Source organism: Oryx dammah, unplaced genomic scaffold, assembly GCF_014754425.2.
Source record: "Oryx dammah isolate SB20612 unplaced genomic scaffold, SCBI_Odam_1.1 HiC_scaffold_8, whole genome shotgun sequence".
NCBI classification, from domain to species: domain Eukaryota; kingdom Metazoa; phylum Chordata; class Mammalia; order Artiodactyla; family Bovidae; genus Oryx; species Oryx dammah.
The window spans coordinates 37,465,501-37,481,768 of record NW_024070192.1 but is presented as its reverse complement, the minus strand read 5'-3'; the positions used below and the strand labels follow the sequence as shown (position 1 = coordinate 37,481,768).

General features: G+C 42.8%; 1 protein-coding gene across 1 annotated transcript in view; it reads right to left on the bottom strand.

Annotated features, from left to right (window-relative positions):
• Window positions 1-16,268, bottom strand: part of ZZEF1 (zinc finger ZZ-type and EF-hand domain containing 1) — a 94,877-nt gene that overhangs the window by 67,500 nt on the left and 11,109 nt on the right. Inside the window, exons 3-11 of the mRNA XM_040243714.1 lie at window positions 15,474-15,668; window positions 13,177-13,348; window positions 11,649-11,848; window positions 10,032-10,242; window positions 7,966-8,082; window positions 6,892-7,070; window positions 4,798-4,896; window positions 3,504-3,595; window positions 2,980-3,128 (exon numbers count right to left, since the gene is read on the bottom strand). Of these exons, the coding sequence (XP_040099648.1) occupies window positions 2,980-3,128; window positions 3,504-3,595; window positions 4,798-4,896; window positions 6,892-7,070; window positions 7,966-8,082; window positions 10,032-10,242; window positions 11,649-11,848; window positions 13,177-13,348; window positions 15,474-15,668 (1,414 nt within the window). The remainder of the gene's footprint in view (window positions 1-2,979; window positions 3,129-3,503; window positions 3,596-4,797; window positions 4,897-6,891; window positions 7,071-7,965; window positions 8,083-10,031; window positions 10,243-11,648; window positions 11,849-13,176; window positions 13,349-15,473; window positions 15,669-16,268) is intronic.

Genomic DNA, 16,268 nt, shown 5'->3' with positions numbered 1-16,268 from the left:
TAAGCATGAAACATTCATGATATAGTCAAGCCTAAAACCAGTGGTATTCCATCTAAGCCCAAAATTGTGTCAATGACTCTTCTCAGTATTGAGTGTTTGAGGACTTTTTAATTCAACTCTGGGAGTCATCAAAGAAATCTCTGAGATATAAAGAGCTGGCAGGGTGTCAGAGAGGGGTAGAAGCAACCTTGCTTACTATATCAATCCATAGGCAGGGTGGAAAAAACAGAGCTAAATATGTATAGCCCTTAAGTATGTATAGCAAGCCCAAAGCTGGTCCCAGAGCATACTGACTGACGTCTGATAAGAGGGCAGGGAAATAAAAAAGGCAAAAAGACAGATGTGTGTCTTATTAACATTTTGATCTCCAAACTGGAGAGGGACTGATAATATGTAGGCCAAGTAAATGAGGATTTCAGAGTAGCTCAGGCTGGAACCAGGAGCTAAAATCAGCAAGGGACTAAACCTGTGAATAAACCTGTATTTAGGTTAAAAAAAAAAAAAAAATCATCCTATATAAGATGTGGAAGATCTTGTTTAACAGCAGGTTTAGGGAAAAAGACCTATATTAATATGTGCCAGGAGTGGGACACAGCTACTTAAAAACAGTGTAATCTCTGATCATTATTTTAAAAGAAAAGCATTTTTAAAAAAGCATGTATGCATGATGGGAGAGAGATGCTTCATTTAGAGGGCTGGAATTAGGACCACTGAGTTGAGATTACAGCTACAAGATTTCAATCGAACGAGTCCTCATCACTGACAAGCAGTGAGTGCTCCATCACTAAGGACATTCCAGGGAGGCTGAATAAGCATTTGTCAGAGATACCACCATAGGAAGCCCAGAGGAGAGAGGAAGTTTGTCTAGAACCTTGCTATTTCATGTGTGATCTATGGTCAAGTCGCCTGGGAGCTTGTTAGAAATGAAGGTCTCAGGCCCCACGCAGAACCATCGAATCAGAACCCACATTTGACACAATTCTCAGTGGTTCATAAGTCCATGAAAGCCCAGGAGTAGAGTACTTTGTGTTAGTCACTCAGTCGTGTCTGACTCTTTACGACCCCATGGACTTTAGCCTACCAGGCTCCTCTGTCCACGGAATTCTCCAGGCAAGTAAATACTGGGTGATAGGAAAATCTCCAGCACCCCATTACCTATGAAATACAGGAGCAAAAAGAGCAAATCTCAGGCTCAGCTCTGTAAGTTTGCTACTAGTGCTAAGGGAGGTAACACAGCCCAGGAGGTCACCGATGCCCTCTGCAGCTAAGTCCAACAGACTTAGCTTACTGCATCTAGACTTATCTTACTAATTCCTGGGTAACATCCAACAGGGCTGCCCACTCCCTGCCTCTCTAACCACAACTTTCCGTTGGCTTTCCTGCTGCTTCTCTGGCCACTTTTATCAGCCTCCCTTTCTCTGTTGCCCCTGAAATACTGGTGCCTCTCAGCATGTTGACCTCTCTGTGCTCTTCCCAGGACACACACTCCTCCAGAATGATCTCTTCGAATTCATTTTAAACCATTGCTGAAATGTTTCTGCTCTCTATGCCCTCAAGACAAAGTCTCTTCCAGGCTCCTGACCTGCTTATCCAACTAGCTGTGGGACATCTCAGAGGTATCCTACAGCCTCAAAGCCAACAGGGCCAAAACTGAGCTCATCATCTTCTCACAAACCTGTACTCCCTGAAGTATGTTCTATCTCAGAAAAGGGCACTACCAATGTCCCCCCTGCCAAGGCAAAACCCAGGACTCGTTGACACCTGTGCTTTCTCCCCTCTCCTGCTCTACATTTAGTCACTCACCAGGTCCTGCTGTTTCCCTGGCCGGCTACAGTCCATGGGGTCACAAAGAGTCGGACACAACTGAGTGACTAACATGCACACACAGAGTCCTGGTGGCTCTACCTTCCAGCATGTCTGCAGTCGGTCCACACCTCTCCATTGCTCTTGTCGCAGCTCTGGGTGATGTCACCCATACTCTGGCCCCCAAGGTGACAGCAACAGCTTCACCCATTGCACCCTGCCCCCTGTTCACTCTCCTCCAGTCCTGCCTCACACAGCAGGCTCCAGAGTAGTACTTCCAAACCACACATGCGATCTCCTCGTTCTTCCTGAAACTTCTGGATAGCACAATCCCCACCGACTCCCTTCCCCTGCCCCCGCTGCTTTCAGGATAAAGTCTCAACTCTGAAACAGAGACAAAAGACCTTTAATGACCTGACTCTTTCCTCTCTCCAGTGTCACCTCACCCCATTCTCTGCCTCACCGCACACCTCAACACTGTGTGGCTAGCCAGTCCCTTGAGTAGGCCAGACTCCACCTCTGAGTTCTCAACTCTGTTCTGCTCTTTGCTCAGGACAGTCTTCTTCCACTACTTCAAGGGGTTAATTAACTTTAACTCCTCCATATTCAACACTTCCTCCAGGAAGCCTTCCCTGATCAGGTCAGGTGCTCTGCCTGTGCTCCTAGAACACATGATGCCTCCTACCCACCTTGCCTGGACAGCACAGTGACTCTGCAGGCTTTATCATCTGTCTTCTGAGCAGGCTCTGTAGAGCAGAGACTGTGCCAACTTGCTCATGAGTGCAAGGCATCTTTGGTGCCTAGCAGCAGGGCGAGCACATTATAGGTACTTAATAATTATTTTCAATAAAAGCACAAAAACAGGAGGAAGGAAGTTGGGGCTGGGGTACACTTCCCAGGGGCTAGATAAGACTAAAGACCTCAGGCTGCCCACAACTCACATGGATATCATTACCCAGCCATTTTGAAGATCTATATACCTGGTCATGAAACGGACCGAGTAAAAGTCTATGAACAAACTAAAATGCATGTCTTCACACATGCTGCCAGAAAGCAATGGGTGTTCCTGGCTACTAAAAATAGGTTAGTAGCAACTCTTCTATAAAGAAAATATGTCACCAGTAAGAGAATGTGTATTATCTTATTAACTAGAAAGATGTTTATTCTGTCCCTTACCTGCTTTTTACAAATTGCCTGAACTCCTGAAGCTTCCATTTGTCATATTTTTCAAATCTTTTGAAGTGTTCTTCCGCGTGAAATTTATCAGAAGATGAATTGTAAGCAAACACCAAGCCACACTGGGCACCAATACCACCACGTCGAACCTGGAAACAGAGATCTAAATAAAGAACATTGAAGGGGCCAGAATTTTGTGGCCATTCTGTTGCCATATAATGTGGTCAAATTCAAAGAGCTTAAAGCAAAAATGAAACCAACAAAGAGAGATTTCAAATACATTAAATCCTGGAAAAGTAAGAAAGTTGCTTCCCAAGAAAGGATTCCTCACTGTTTTAGATCCTTACACTCACACCATTCACAGACTTAAAATCTATTCATCCTTGTGCCCCTGTGTCTGCTACAGGCCTGACACAGAAAAATCACTAAAATCAGTGAAAAGCCAGTGACATGGACTTCTGCAATGCAACCCTATTTTTAAAACTAGTAGTAACATTTCTGAAAGAAGGCAGCAGAAGAATTACCATAATTCTGATCTGAGTAACTTGGAAGGCAGATTCAGTTCCTGTAGAAAAAATAGTACTTGCTCTGGTTTTTCCAGTCTCTGTAAGAAAACCTACAAAAAAGAAAAATTAACATTAGAATGACTGATACATCTGTAATAACCCTGAGAACTAAGACCAACAAAACCAAGGCATATCCTTTGAGGCAGAGGCATCTAGCCCATCTGGTCCTCTCATAAAAATTAGAAAAAGAATTCCTCTCAGGGCAGATGCAACCCCGCTGATCAACCACCAGGTAACAGATAATGGACCAGGTATAACTTCGTCAGAGCACAATCTTTTCAACTATACAGGCAACCCTGCTCTGAGGCAACAATAAAGAAATTAAAAGTTGATAAAGATTGTGACTTTAATTCAAAGAGACAAAAGACTAGACAGTTAAGCATCTTTCTGAACCCTTCCTGAAGCCACAACTGACGTTTGGCTGGGCTGTCAGAGGCACGCAGACTGAAAGGCCGAGAGGAATCAGCTTCTCGGATGCTGTCGGGAAAGACCAAGTCTTCAAAATGGGCAAGGGAAGAATGTGTGCGTTGGCATGTGTCCTCAGTCATGTGACTCTTTACGATCCCATAGACTGTAGCCCACCAGACTCCTCTGTGTATGGGATTCTCCTGGCAAGAATACTGGAATGGATTGCCATTTCCTCCTCCAGGGGATCTTCCCGACCCAGAGACTGAACCCACACATATCCTGCGTTGGCAGGCAGACCCTTTACCACTGAGCCACCTGGGAAGCCTCTCCAAAGTGTTTATTTAACCCACTCTTTAGAGTTCTCTCCACCTTTCATTGTCTCTGAGCTACTTGATAATTCTATAAATTGTACAATATGACAGTAATGCACATGATTCTTGTCCACAGAAATAAAAATTGTGTCTAAAGGAACACAGCTGATTACTCCTTATGAAGACTGACCCATTTTGCAGCTATCTGTAGATTCATGTTAGCATTCTTATTGGTCTCCATGAGTTCTTAATGAGTTCTCCTTTGACCTGCCTGTATAACATCCTAGTGGTCCCCTCCCTAAAGTATAATGTGAACATTCAAGTACTTTTAAGTTGTTACAGGTGACTGACACCTAGCAGATGGCAACATTGTAGTAAAGAAATCACACAAATGGTTCAGGAACCACTGATGCCAACTGAAGCACACCAGCAGTAAAGACTGCAGATCCTGAAAGTTTCAAAGACCAGTGCGGTTCCACAGGGCCTCTAGTGGCCGTTTCCACTCACTAAAACCCCGCAGGTCCACCACTCACCGTCCCTCGTCCATGGCTCAGCAAGGAGGTTTTCAGGTCCTGACTTCTCTTCTTTTCCCTTGACATCACAGGCCTGAAGAGTCAATTGGAGAGGTTTCCCTGATCAAAGGAAAGAGAGAAAGCGAGAGAGCCTGAAGCTAGCACTATGAAAAAATGAAAACTAGAATGCTCATCAGTGGAAACAGAGAGCCTGTGGCCACCCAGATTGCTAACTAAAAATTGACCCATTTAAAAGCTAACATAGGAAGTAATATCAGATAAAAGGTGATACCATCCTTTTCTGCTCTCCTGAAAGAAACAAAGAATAAGTCATTCCAAAAGAATCACTCTAGAATAACGACCAGTCAGAAACAAGGCATATAAGACATAGACTAATAACAAAGACTTAATACAGTTGTGTGTTGAGCAGGAGGAGAAAGGAATTCCTAAGACACTGTTTGGGGAGTCAATAATTAAGCTTATTGTAACTGCATTTAAATATATAAATAATGAAAAAACAAATATCATATATTAATGCATATTTATGGAATCTAGAAAAATAATATTGATGAACCTATCTGCAGGGTAGAAATAGAGACTCAGACACAGAGAACAGTCTTGCGGACACAGCGGGGGAAGGAGAGGGTGGGACGAATTGGGAAAGTAGCCCTGACAGATACACACTGCCCTGTGAGACAGCCAGCAGAAGGTGCTGCACAGCACGGGGCCCAGCCGGGCACCCCGTGACAGCCTGGGGGCGGGACAGTAGGGGCGGGGTGGGCAGGCTCAAGAGGGAGGGGATGTATGCTCACTTATGACTGATTCATGTTGTCATATGGCAGAAAGCCACACAACAATGTAAAGCAATTACCCTCCAACTAAAAATACATTTAAAATATATCAATAAAATAAAACATACATAACTAATGTCTTGGGGTTTGATGTCTTATTTCTTAAAATTATCTCCAGGCAAATTTTGGAAGTTTTCAAAATGATATAGATCAACTTTTACTATAATGATCTAAAAACATTTTCTTTTGTTTTAGTAATGTAATGAAAACTCTATAACCCTATTAACCTATAAACCAAACCGGAACTAGAACATTACTAATAATGAAGAGCCCCCACTAGGCATTCCTCCCCTGTTTGGGCTCTCTGCCCAAATGAAAGCTGAACTGAATCGAAAACTTTTCTGGAGAATATTTTCCAGATAGATCCCTCCCATCTGGCCATAGGTCGCAACCTCTCCAAAAAGATCATCTTCCCAAAACTGGGGAGGGGGTAACTGGATTTACATGATATCTATTGCCTGACTTAAAAAATTAAAAGTTAACTACTGGGAAATATTAAGGCAAAGGTACAAATATCATCTCTGGAGAAGGAAGTGGGAACCCACTCCAGTATTCTTGCCTGGGAAATCCCACGGACAGAGGAGCCTGGAGGGCTACAGTGTGTGGGGTTGCAAAGAGTCGTACACAACCGAGCAACTGAACAACAACAAATACCACAAGGAATGAGCACAGTGCTCTGATGGGATGGGATTCAACGCTGTACGCTGCGGACAGAAGCTTTAGCCCTAGAGGCTAGGATGGCACGTGTCAAGTGCAGTCATCTGGGAGTAGCTGTACAGACTCCTGTGTTGAGAAGGATTAAGAAAGAAGCTCCAACCTGGATCAGTGGAAAAGTACTAAGATGGATTGCCATTGGGCCCAGGAGGGAAAGTGGTGGCTGGCATGTATGTCTGCCCAGATATGTCATTCCAACCAGCTATCAGCTATCACCAGGATGCAGAGGGATGCATTCCAAGACAAGGGTCTTTGCGCCAGGTCTGGCTTTCAAATGGCCACCAAGCCTCAGTCATTAGGTCAGTAAACCCTGGGAGTGCAGTGCAGTGGACACTCAAGTTTCTTTTCTGCTAATGCATCCATAAATGAACCAACATCTCCCTCCTTCCCATCAACCCTAGTCAAAGAAGACATGTTCCTCCAGAAACCACAGTATAAGTACAATGACCCAGCCCACAAACTACTATTCAACAAGGTAAGAAGATGCCAGAAGGTCCCCCAGTTGGTGATGGTTTTATGCATCTTTGTGCACCTTGCCGAGGTCACTTACCGTATTTAAGGAGCAGGTTCTGCCTGACCAATGCCATGGATGAGATGAGGGATGAGGCATCATAGTGTGTGTCCAGGTGATCAGCGACAGCACCCAGAGAGCTCAGCACTTTGGCAACGCTTCCTCTCGCTAGTGCAAAGGCCAGAAGAGTCAGCTCCACCTCTGGTGTAGAACGGCAGCTACAAAGAGCAGAAAACATTTCACTTCTTAAAACGTGAGAGAGCTCAGGTAGTTCAAACTTCGTGTAACTGATCACCAAAAGCAAAGTCAACCTGCCATACGCTTCATCCATTTATCAGAAACACTTTTTCAAAATCCTAAAGATATCCTAAAGAAAAACTAAATCAGTCTGGAGGAATAGGAAATAAAACCCTCACCTCTGTAACCTTAATCTGTAAATATAAAATAATGCTATCAATTTCAAGAAGTCCAACTTTATAAACCAAAAATAAATAAGCTGTTGCAATAAGCACCTGCTATCAAGAAGTCTTGAGTAATGACCTGGCTTGCTCAGACAGCTAAGGGCTTTTTCCTTCAAGCACTGGTAACGTATTTTAGATCTACTCCATGTCACGCTTATCTAGTTTCTTAAACACATTACCCTGAAACTTTCAAAACTGTCTAGATGTCTCAGGGCCTGGTTTGTACTCTAATACAGTAACGTCCTCAGGGCTCGCTATGACAGAGCTGAGTGTCCCCACACTAACTGACTCCTCTATCAGCTACCAGGGTGTCCTTTCCCAGGTCTATGGACAATCAGGCTTGTTAGGCCTGCCCATGGAGGCAAGCAGGTGCTGGGCTGGGGATGTGAAGGAATGGAGAGGCTTTGAGTTCTGGACTGTGACACCTCTGCCCTGGCTGAATCTGAGGACTAGTCTGCCCCTACCCCCAATTCCTGAGGTCAGGGGACATTGCTAGTTAATGCAGGGCACCGTTATTTCACTTTCTCTTCAGTTACTGAAAAATGAAATACTGAAAAAAAAAAAAAGACTTGACAAGCACATATGCCCTCTCTCTGCCACCAACACCAGCCCCCATCTCCCCCTACCCCACTTATCAACCTTGAGTTCTTACCTAGTAATCCTTATGAGGAAGCTGTCCACTTCTTCCAGAACGTTGGGAGAGAGGAAAGTGGAGAAATCTGTAGATCCTGGCGAGAGGGACAGCGGAGGCATGTGCTGCAGTGCCTTCCTAGGAGTGTACAATGCACAATCAGAACAAACCCGGGCCAACGATAAATGTATTAATGTAATTTTAGACCAAATAAAAATACATTGTTGGAAGCTTGTTTGGATTAAACTCTTACTAAGAAACAGTGCTCCTACAGAGAACCTGGTACATAATATAAATCAGCCTTTTTCCTACAGGGGTCCCAGTGCTAAACCGTTTAATGGAATTTCTTTTTTTTTTTTTGAGTTCCTTTAAGAATTTCTTGAAGAGTTAAAGAGTTTAAGAATCTCTTAAAGAGTTTCTTTAAGTGTTTTCTTTAAGAATACACACAACTCTGGTATTCAGTTTGTCACTTCAGTTGAAATTTTGGAAGTTGAGTTGTTTAACTCAGAAACACATATTTTTAAAATTTTAGACTTGAGAACGGCATTCTGAATGCTGTCTGTAGATAAAGAAGGCATCCAGCGAGAATCCACCTAACCTGTTGTGAAGACAGTATCAGGCATATAAACTTTAAATATATCCGACCTTCGACAACTTGGCATAACTCCACAAAAACAAGGTAGGAAACTCATCCTCTTCTCCTTCCTGAAAATTTAGTCCACAGAGTAGGGCTGTGCAAGGCAGGCACTCTTGCATGCCTGGGTGGGGCACATGGTGGTCCAGTGAGGCAGTGGGGCAGCGTACTGAGCAAAGAGACAGCCTGGCATGAATGCCAGCCCTGAGAAGGTAAGGAGGGAGTTCAGGCAAGGGCCGGGGAGCTGGGAGGCTGGTTACATGGAGTGGGACTCTAAATAAGTAAACATACTAGGGTTTATGGGAGCCAAGTTTCTCACAGTCATAGCAGGGAGCTACCAACACAGAAAGAGAGACAATCAGAACGAACGTGGTAGTACTGGCTTAGAAGTGTCAGTGTAAACTCAAGAGTTTTCAGTGTTACAGACAGAGAAACAAATGCAGGAGGCAATGGGTCTATGTACACACATGTGTCTGTTACTCATACACAACAGACATATATTTCCCAGCTGTGTCCACTGAGAGAAGCAACATTCCGACAGCAACTGGTTTAGTTTGTTCAGTTCCTAAACACAACTCTCCACTAAGAGCGATCTTGACAACTCTTGAGAAAAAAGGCTAATTCTAGGACTATGGGAGGAACATTCAAGGTAAGCCTGGAATATTCTGTTGTAAGGAAGAGTTCCAAGATGAGGACATGTCAAAGGACACACGAACCAGACTGTCTGAGTTCCTATCAGCCAAATCTGGGCCAATCTGAGAAGCAATGCTGTGATGGATAACAATGCCAGGAGTGAAATAGGAATCATGAGTCACATCAAGTAAAGTATAATGAGGAATGTGACGTTTACAGAGTCTCCAAGTACCTCCTCACAAAATACGAACTTGCACCGTCTGAAATGCAAGCACCAAGTCTTAACCACTGGACAGACAGGCAAGTCCACCCTAACAGTTTTTTAAAAGAAAATTTCCAAAGGTGCTTTATGTTAAAAAATAGACTAGTTTGGTGTCCTTGAAAAGATTTGACTCTTTTGTGAAAAGAGCCTTCAACCTAGGGCTGAGGTCCAAAGACCTCCAGCTGATCCACCACTGCTTGGTCATGTACCCCAGGAAAGGTCATAGTACACTTGACTATAAAATAGCGATAATTTTTACACATACATATTACAATGTAAGTGGGTAAAAAATATATAGCATCTGAAGGTGTTTTATCCCATGTAAATTACTATGTAAATGCAAGCAGCTGTTCCCCAGTGGGTAAGGGCTAGGAATGGCGTATGTGGCCCAGCCCCACCCTCCCTCAAGACCGAAGCTGAAGGCACAACCAGGAAACAACAGGGCACCCGAGGACTGCTGCTGACTGAGTCTCGAGGGTCAGAGGGCGCTCAATGACTTGTCCTCCAGGGCTGGAAAGAGAGCACACCGTGGCAGGCCCGGAAAGCACAGCGACTTACTGAGTGTTGCGCAGCACTGTCTGGACAAAGGCAGGATTTGTCTCCATGGAAGCCGTCACCAGAGATGTCAGGAGAGACCAATACCATATTGCAGAAGCATCTGAGACTGAGACCCCAGACTTCTTGACTCTCTGAAAGCCAACAGCCCTCAGACCGTGAATTCTAGTGTCACATCCATCACTAAGACAACGCTTTATGTTAATCTGGACATCTGTCAAGCGCAAACAACAAATTCAGTATTGGATTAACTTCTTCAGTTCAGCAAATGCTAGGCTTCCAACTAAAAGCAAAACAGTAATTCACATTTCAAAAAGAAAATGCTAAAGATATACTTTGATGGCAGAAATAAACGGTGTGTGCAATGGAGCAAGTATACAATCAATTCGTCAAAAGAGCAGTGACCAATCTAAGGAGTCAAAAGTATCACGTGCAAAATTAAGGGTGGCTTAAATCTTTACATCACAATGCTTCATAGGAATTTATGACTCTTGAAAATCAACACAAACTGTATTTTTAAAATCCTGATTAAACACATGGTAAGAAAACATTTAGAATTTTTCCTAGAGTTTCAAAATTTAGATTTAGTTATAAGACAGCAGCTGGCTCATAGCCGTTGTAAGGATTTCTTTTTAATAATCAAGTCCAAATAGATGACATAGGCATGACTCACTCTTAAGAGCTGTCAGAATTTCTTATTTGGGTTGGAGAGGAGGAAGTGGGAAGTTAAAAAGGACATAACTTAGAGAAAAGACCACCACAGTGAAAGACAGGAAGCTGCTATTCCACAAGCTTAACTACTTCTTTGCCTAGGGGTGAGACACAAAGACTCTACCTCCCTAGGCCTCAGTTCCTCTGAGCAAAGTAAGAATACTTCTTTTGGCCCAGGAAAGCATTAGGAGAAATGAGACAAAACATGAAGCATTCCGACTCCCTGAATGAAATAAGCCTGGAAAGAAATCACAGAATTGTGATTATTTCCAAAATGCTCTGTGTGAAGCAAGGTTATAATAGTATAAAAATGGAAACAACTGAAATGTAAGAAGTGAAAGCTTCTTAAGATTAAGGCACAATCTTAACAACACTAAGTAAAGGTGTGCACGGATGTACAGTAAGACAACACGTTAAAGAGTTACAAAAGAGCATGAATGAAATATCACCACTTTTGTAAAAAGATATGTAAAGATATATATATGGAAACCTATTTTTAAGTTTTCTTAAAGAAAAAAAATATATATATATATGTGTGTGTGTATTTATATACATACACAAATATAAGAAAAGGTCTGGAAGGATGATCCATACCAATGAATTCACAGTTACAATCCCTGAGTAGTGGGATTTTGAATAATTTTTGTTTGTGTCGATATTTCTAACTTTCTAATAAGAAAAAAAATTTTTTAATTTAAAAAGATTTTACTGCTTTTTTATAACTTTTCAAAACACTGAATAGGTGAAATAATGACCACTTTGATGTACATGATGAGAAGCAAATCAGATCTCCAAAAAAAAACAAACAGCCTTTCTACTTCAGAGATCTTCCTGCCAAAAAACAGGACCTTCCTTCCTCCCCTCCAGTCCTCTTAGTTAGAAGGGCAAGATGCCTCCTCGTTGACTCACAGAGCTGGCTGATGTTGGCATTTTCCAGCAGTGTCACATAGCCAGTGACATTGCTGGGAATGTGCACGTCGCGGACTTCCTGAAGATCGCCGGCCGTCCTCCCCACAGCTACGGTCACCTGCTGCGGCATGTAGCTCTGGTCAGTGGCCGCCACGGCAATGGACAGGTGCCTGAGTACGACGTCTGGCTTCATTTTTAAACTGGAAAACACGAAGAGAGAGTAGAAACGACAAATATTTATACAGGCTGAGAACTGGCAGGGCCCACAAGTCTCTCCTCCAAGATCCTGTAGGTGATATATTACTCAAAGACTAACTCCCCTAAACGCAACTAACTTGAAAAGCTGGCTACTAGTTTCAAAGTTCTTATGACCTTCCCAAGTTTCTAAAATTCCTTTCAGTTCAAGATCAATCTTCTAGTTCTTTTTTCTAATGCTTGTACTTTATTTATGTGAGTATTTATTGTTGGCTGTGCTGGGCCTTTGATGCTGCCCGGGCTTTTCTCTAGTCGTGGCAAGTGGGGACTCCTCTCTAGTTGAGGTGTACGTGGACTTCTCACTGAGGCAGCTTCTCTTGCTGTGGAGTTCAGGCTTTAGGGGTGCAGGCCTCAGGAGTTGTGCCATGTGGGCTCAGCAGTCTTGGCTCCCAGGCTCTGGAGCACAGGCTCAATAGTTGTGGCGCACAGGCTCAGTTACTCTGAGGCATGTGGGATCTTCCCAGATCAGGCATTGAACCCATGTCTCCTGCATTGGCAGGCAGATTCCTTACCATTGAGCCACCAGGGACACCCTCTATTTCCTTTTAAGAAACCAGTACAGGCAGGAAAGTATAATATGAACATCCTAATAAAATGCCTTTACCGAGTATGAAGCAAGTTCTAACTGTATCCAAAGAACTGAGCAGCTTTGCTCATGTATAGATGGCTAAAGAGCTTATTTATCCTTTATGAGAAAACAGTAATTATTTCTATTTCCACCAACTGAAATCAGCCCATTATCTGACGGGACAGGTGGTATTTTAGACAGCCGCTTCAGAACATATAGAAACATCACGGTTGGTTGTCATCAGCTTCACTTCAGGATTCTTGACCACCCATTCCCTCTCTCTCTACCCAACTGGCCAACTTGGTTGCATACACTAAATGTGCAGAAATGATCTTAAAATCACATCAGACATAAGTATCCCCTGGTCCTTGTGACACTAACCTTCCTGAAACACTAGTGAAAAAGATCTGAAGTCAGTATCATAAATACTAGTCAAACGTTAATTTTCTCCCTTAAAATACTAGTAAAGAAATTACCCGTATTTATGAATATACAAACATGGTTATATAGTTTCATGATTCTTTTAACTTGATTCTTATACCATCTTCACAGATAATCACAAGAAGAAAAGAACTAGGCAGTTAAGTTAAAAACTAGTCCAAAAATTTTTTTTAATGATTTTTTTAACACAGTGACAGGGTAAGAGAAAGAAAGCAGGTGATTTACTTGGACCTTCACCCAAGAATCAGGTATTATGGCACCCACCGAATCCAGTGTGAGCGGGCACTGCCATCTGACTGCCAGTAGGATGAGGTTTCTCCATTTGTCATCTTGTCAATGTCTGCAGGGTTGGAGGATGTTTCTATATAAGCGTAGCACTTTGCGACAGACTTGAGTTTGTCCATCTCTGGGCTTCTAGTTAGATCTCCAGGGCTCTCTGTGAGAAAAACCAGATTTTATCATGGCATTTTCTTCACAAAGCATTTTTTAAAAAGGTCATTTAAAATATCTAACAGAAATATTCCTGGCACTTTGGCCCTAGAAAAATAAATGCCCTGTAAAAATGTCCTTCTAAATTGGACAACATGTATAAAGCAGAAATTGGCCAAGGACTGCTCCATGGGTTGGTGGTAGTACAGCATAAATCACTGATATATTTGCAAAACTAACCAAGAGATGAAAATGGTGACTTATAGTTTTAACTTCAGTTCAGTTCAGTTCACTCACTCAATTGTGTCCGACTCTTCGGGACCCCATGAATTGCAGCACACCAGGCCTCCCTGTCCATCACCAACTCCTGGAGTTCACCCAAACCCATGTCCATAGAGTCGATGATGCCATCCAGCCATCTCATCCGCTGTCGTCCCCTTCTCCTCCTGCCCCCAATCCCTCCCAGCATCACAGTCTTTTCCAATGAGTCAACTCTTCACATGAGGTGGCCAAAGTATTGGCGTTTCAGCTTTACCATCAGTCCTTCCAAAGAACACCCAGGACTGATCTCTTTTAGAATGGACTGGGGTTTTAACTTACATTTCTTTAATTATGAGTGAGACTTTTTAAGCCACTTGTTTGTAAGCCGCTTGTGTTTCTGAGTATGGCTTTGTCTATCCTCATCTACTTGTTACTGGGTCACAAGTCTTATCAATTTATACATTTTATATATAATATGTAATGTATACATACACAAACATAATAAGTAATATTTACTGACTGTTTACTGTGAACCAGGCATTTTTCTACACATTTTCTATGTATTAATTCATTTTAGAGATGAGGAAACTAAGGCAATTAAGTAACTGCTCGAGGTCAGAGTTAGTTTAAAAAAAAAATACTGTCACAATGTTACAAAATATACCTTTGTTCTGTAAAATGTTATTTGTCTTTTGACTCAATGGCACCCCACTCCAGTACTCTTGCCTGGAAAAACCCATGGAGGGAGGAGCCTGGTAGGCTGCAGTCCATGGCGTCACTGAGAGTTGGACATGACTCAGTGACTTCACTTTCACTTTTCACTTTCATGCATTATTAGAGAAGGAAATGGCAACCCACTGCAGTGTTCTTGCCTGGAGAATCCCAGGGACAGCGGAGCCTGGTGGGCTGCTGTCTACGGGGTCGCACAGAGTCGGACACGACTGAAGCGACTTAGCAGCAGCAGCAGCAGCAGCATATGTTTTTGCTGTCAGAACTTTAAATTTACATACAGTCTAACTTACTAATCTTTTCTTTTGTAGTTTCATGTCGTACTTAGAGAGGTTTTCCCATGTCAGGGCTTTTATAAAGTGGAACTCCTTCCTTCTAGCCCTTTTTCCTACAGCTTTCTTTTTGGTTGAGCTTTTTAATCCATCTGAAATTTATTTGATTAAGTGGGTTAAGAATCTAGTTTTATTTTTTTCTCCAAATGTCTAACTAGTTCCCTAACCCAATTTGTAGGCTAATTCACTTCCTACCCTGACTTGTAATGCTAACTAACTACATCTGGTACCATGTTCCCACATGCAACTGGGTCTATTTCTGGACTGTGAGGCTCCACGGACCTGCCAATTCACATTATCAACTTTTGCTGTGGTCACCAGTGAGTCTGTAGTGGCTTCCCTCATTTATTCAACAACTATTCACCGAATACCTACTGTGTGGCAAGCATAGTTCTGGGTCCCAAGGATAACGAAGCGAATAAGACAGACAAAAATGCAAGTAAATAATAATGCTACAACTTCAGGTAATAAGTGCCATTTAGACTTTTAAACCTGCCAAGGGGATTGTGACCAAAGGGGGGAAGTGGTGGTAGTGGGGGCATCAGTCAAGAGTAATGAGGAGAGGCCTGCCACATTTGAGCAGAGACTGGGTCATGAGAAAGCAGTTGGGTTAAGAATAAAGCATGGGGGAGGGGAAGGAAAGGGAAAGGGGAAAGGGGGAATGGTTCACATTCTTCTGCTACAAACTGGTCTCTGTATTTTCAGAAATAAAAGCAGGGAGGAGTGCTGGTTCATCCTGTCAATAAACACTCACTTGGAAGAAATGGTCACCAGGCATCCTCAAGAACAGCCCCACCCCCGCGCACATACCCTTTTCTTTTTGTACCAGCTGATCCAGAGACTCCTTCAGAACAGAGGCCCTCATGGTGCTCACGTTATTGCAGTGGTCCAGCATGGGGTAGGGGATGACGGTGCTGGAGAGCCGGTTGCGATGCAGGAAGCGCAGGATCATTGCCGCGTGGACATCCAGGCCCTCCTTGGACTCTGAAAATATGTCTATGAAACCTAAGCAGAAACAGTTCATTCTTGATGTTTTTGGGAACCTACGACAACAGGTTCCACATCCCCTGCTTGGTGCCCTAGCGGAATTATCTGAATCAAAAGCAGACGTTAAGAATCCTCTCTGGTAGTTTCAGCTTTAATCATTTAAAAATCTAAAGACGTTTTTAAGAAATGAACCAGTGGTGATCTCAATTTCAAAATTAATTTCACTGTAGTTTCACAGAAATTTTAGGAAGACTTAGAATAATGATAATTTCTTTCAGTCCAAGCTTCCAATTTTTATAAGTTCAATTTATAAATTTAAATACTAACTAGAAATTTTTGAAGAAGTTTTGCATATTGAATATAGGCTAGGAATAATGTGTATCACGTTAGAGTGTAATGGCGTAACTGCTTTTATACTAAGCTACAGAAAATAACAATAATGAAAATACAGCCATTAACCTGACCACAATTCTTGAGTGCATTTCATAGTTTTCAAGGTCCTTCCACAGACATCACTGCAGTCAGTCCCCATAATAAGTGGTGGGGGGTAGGGTGGGGAGGAGAAGGCACCAAAGGCTCTGGGGTCCTCCTCTTACGACAGAGGAAACGAGGCTCGGA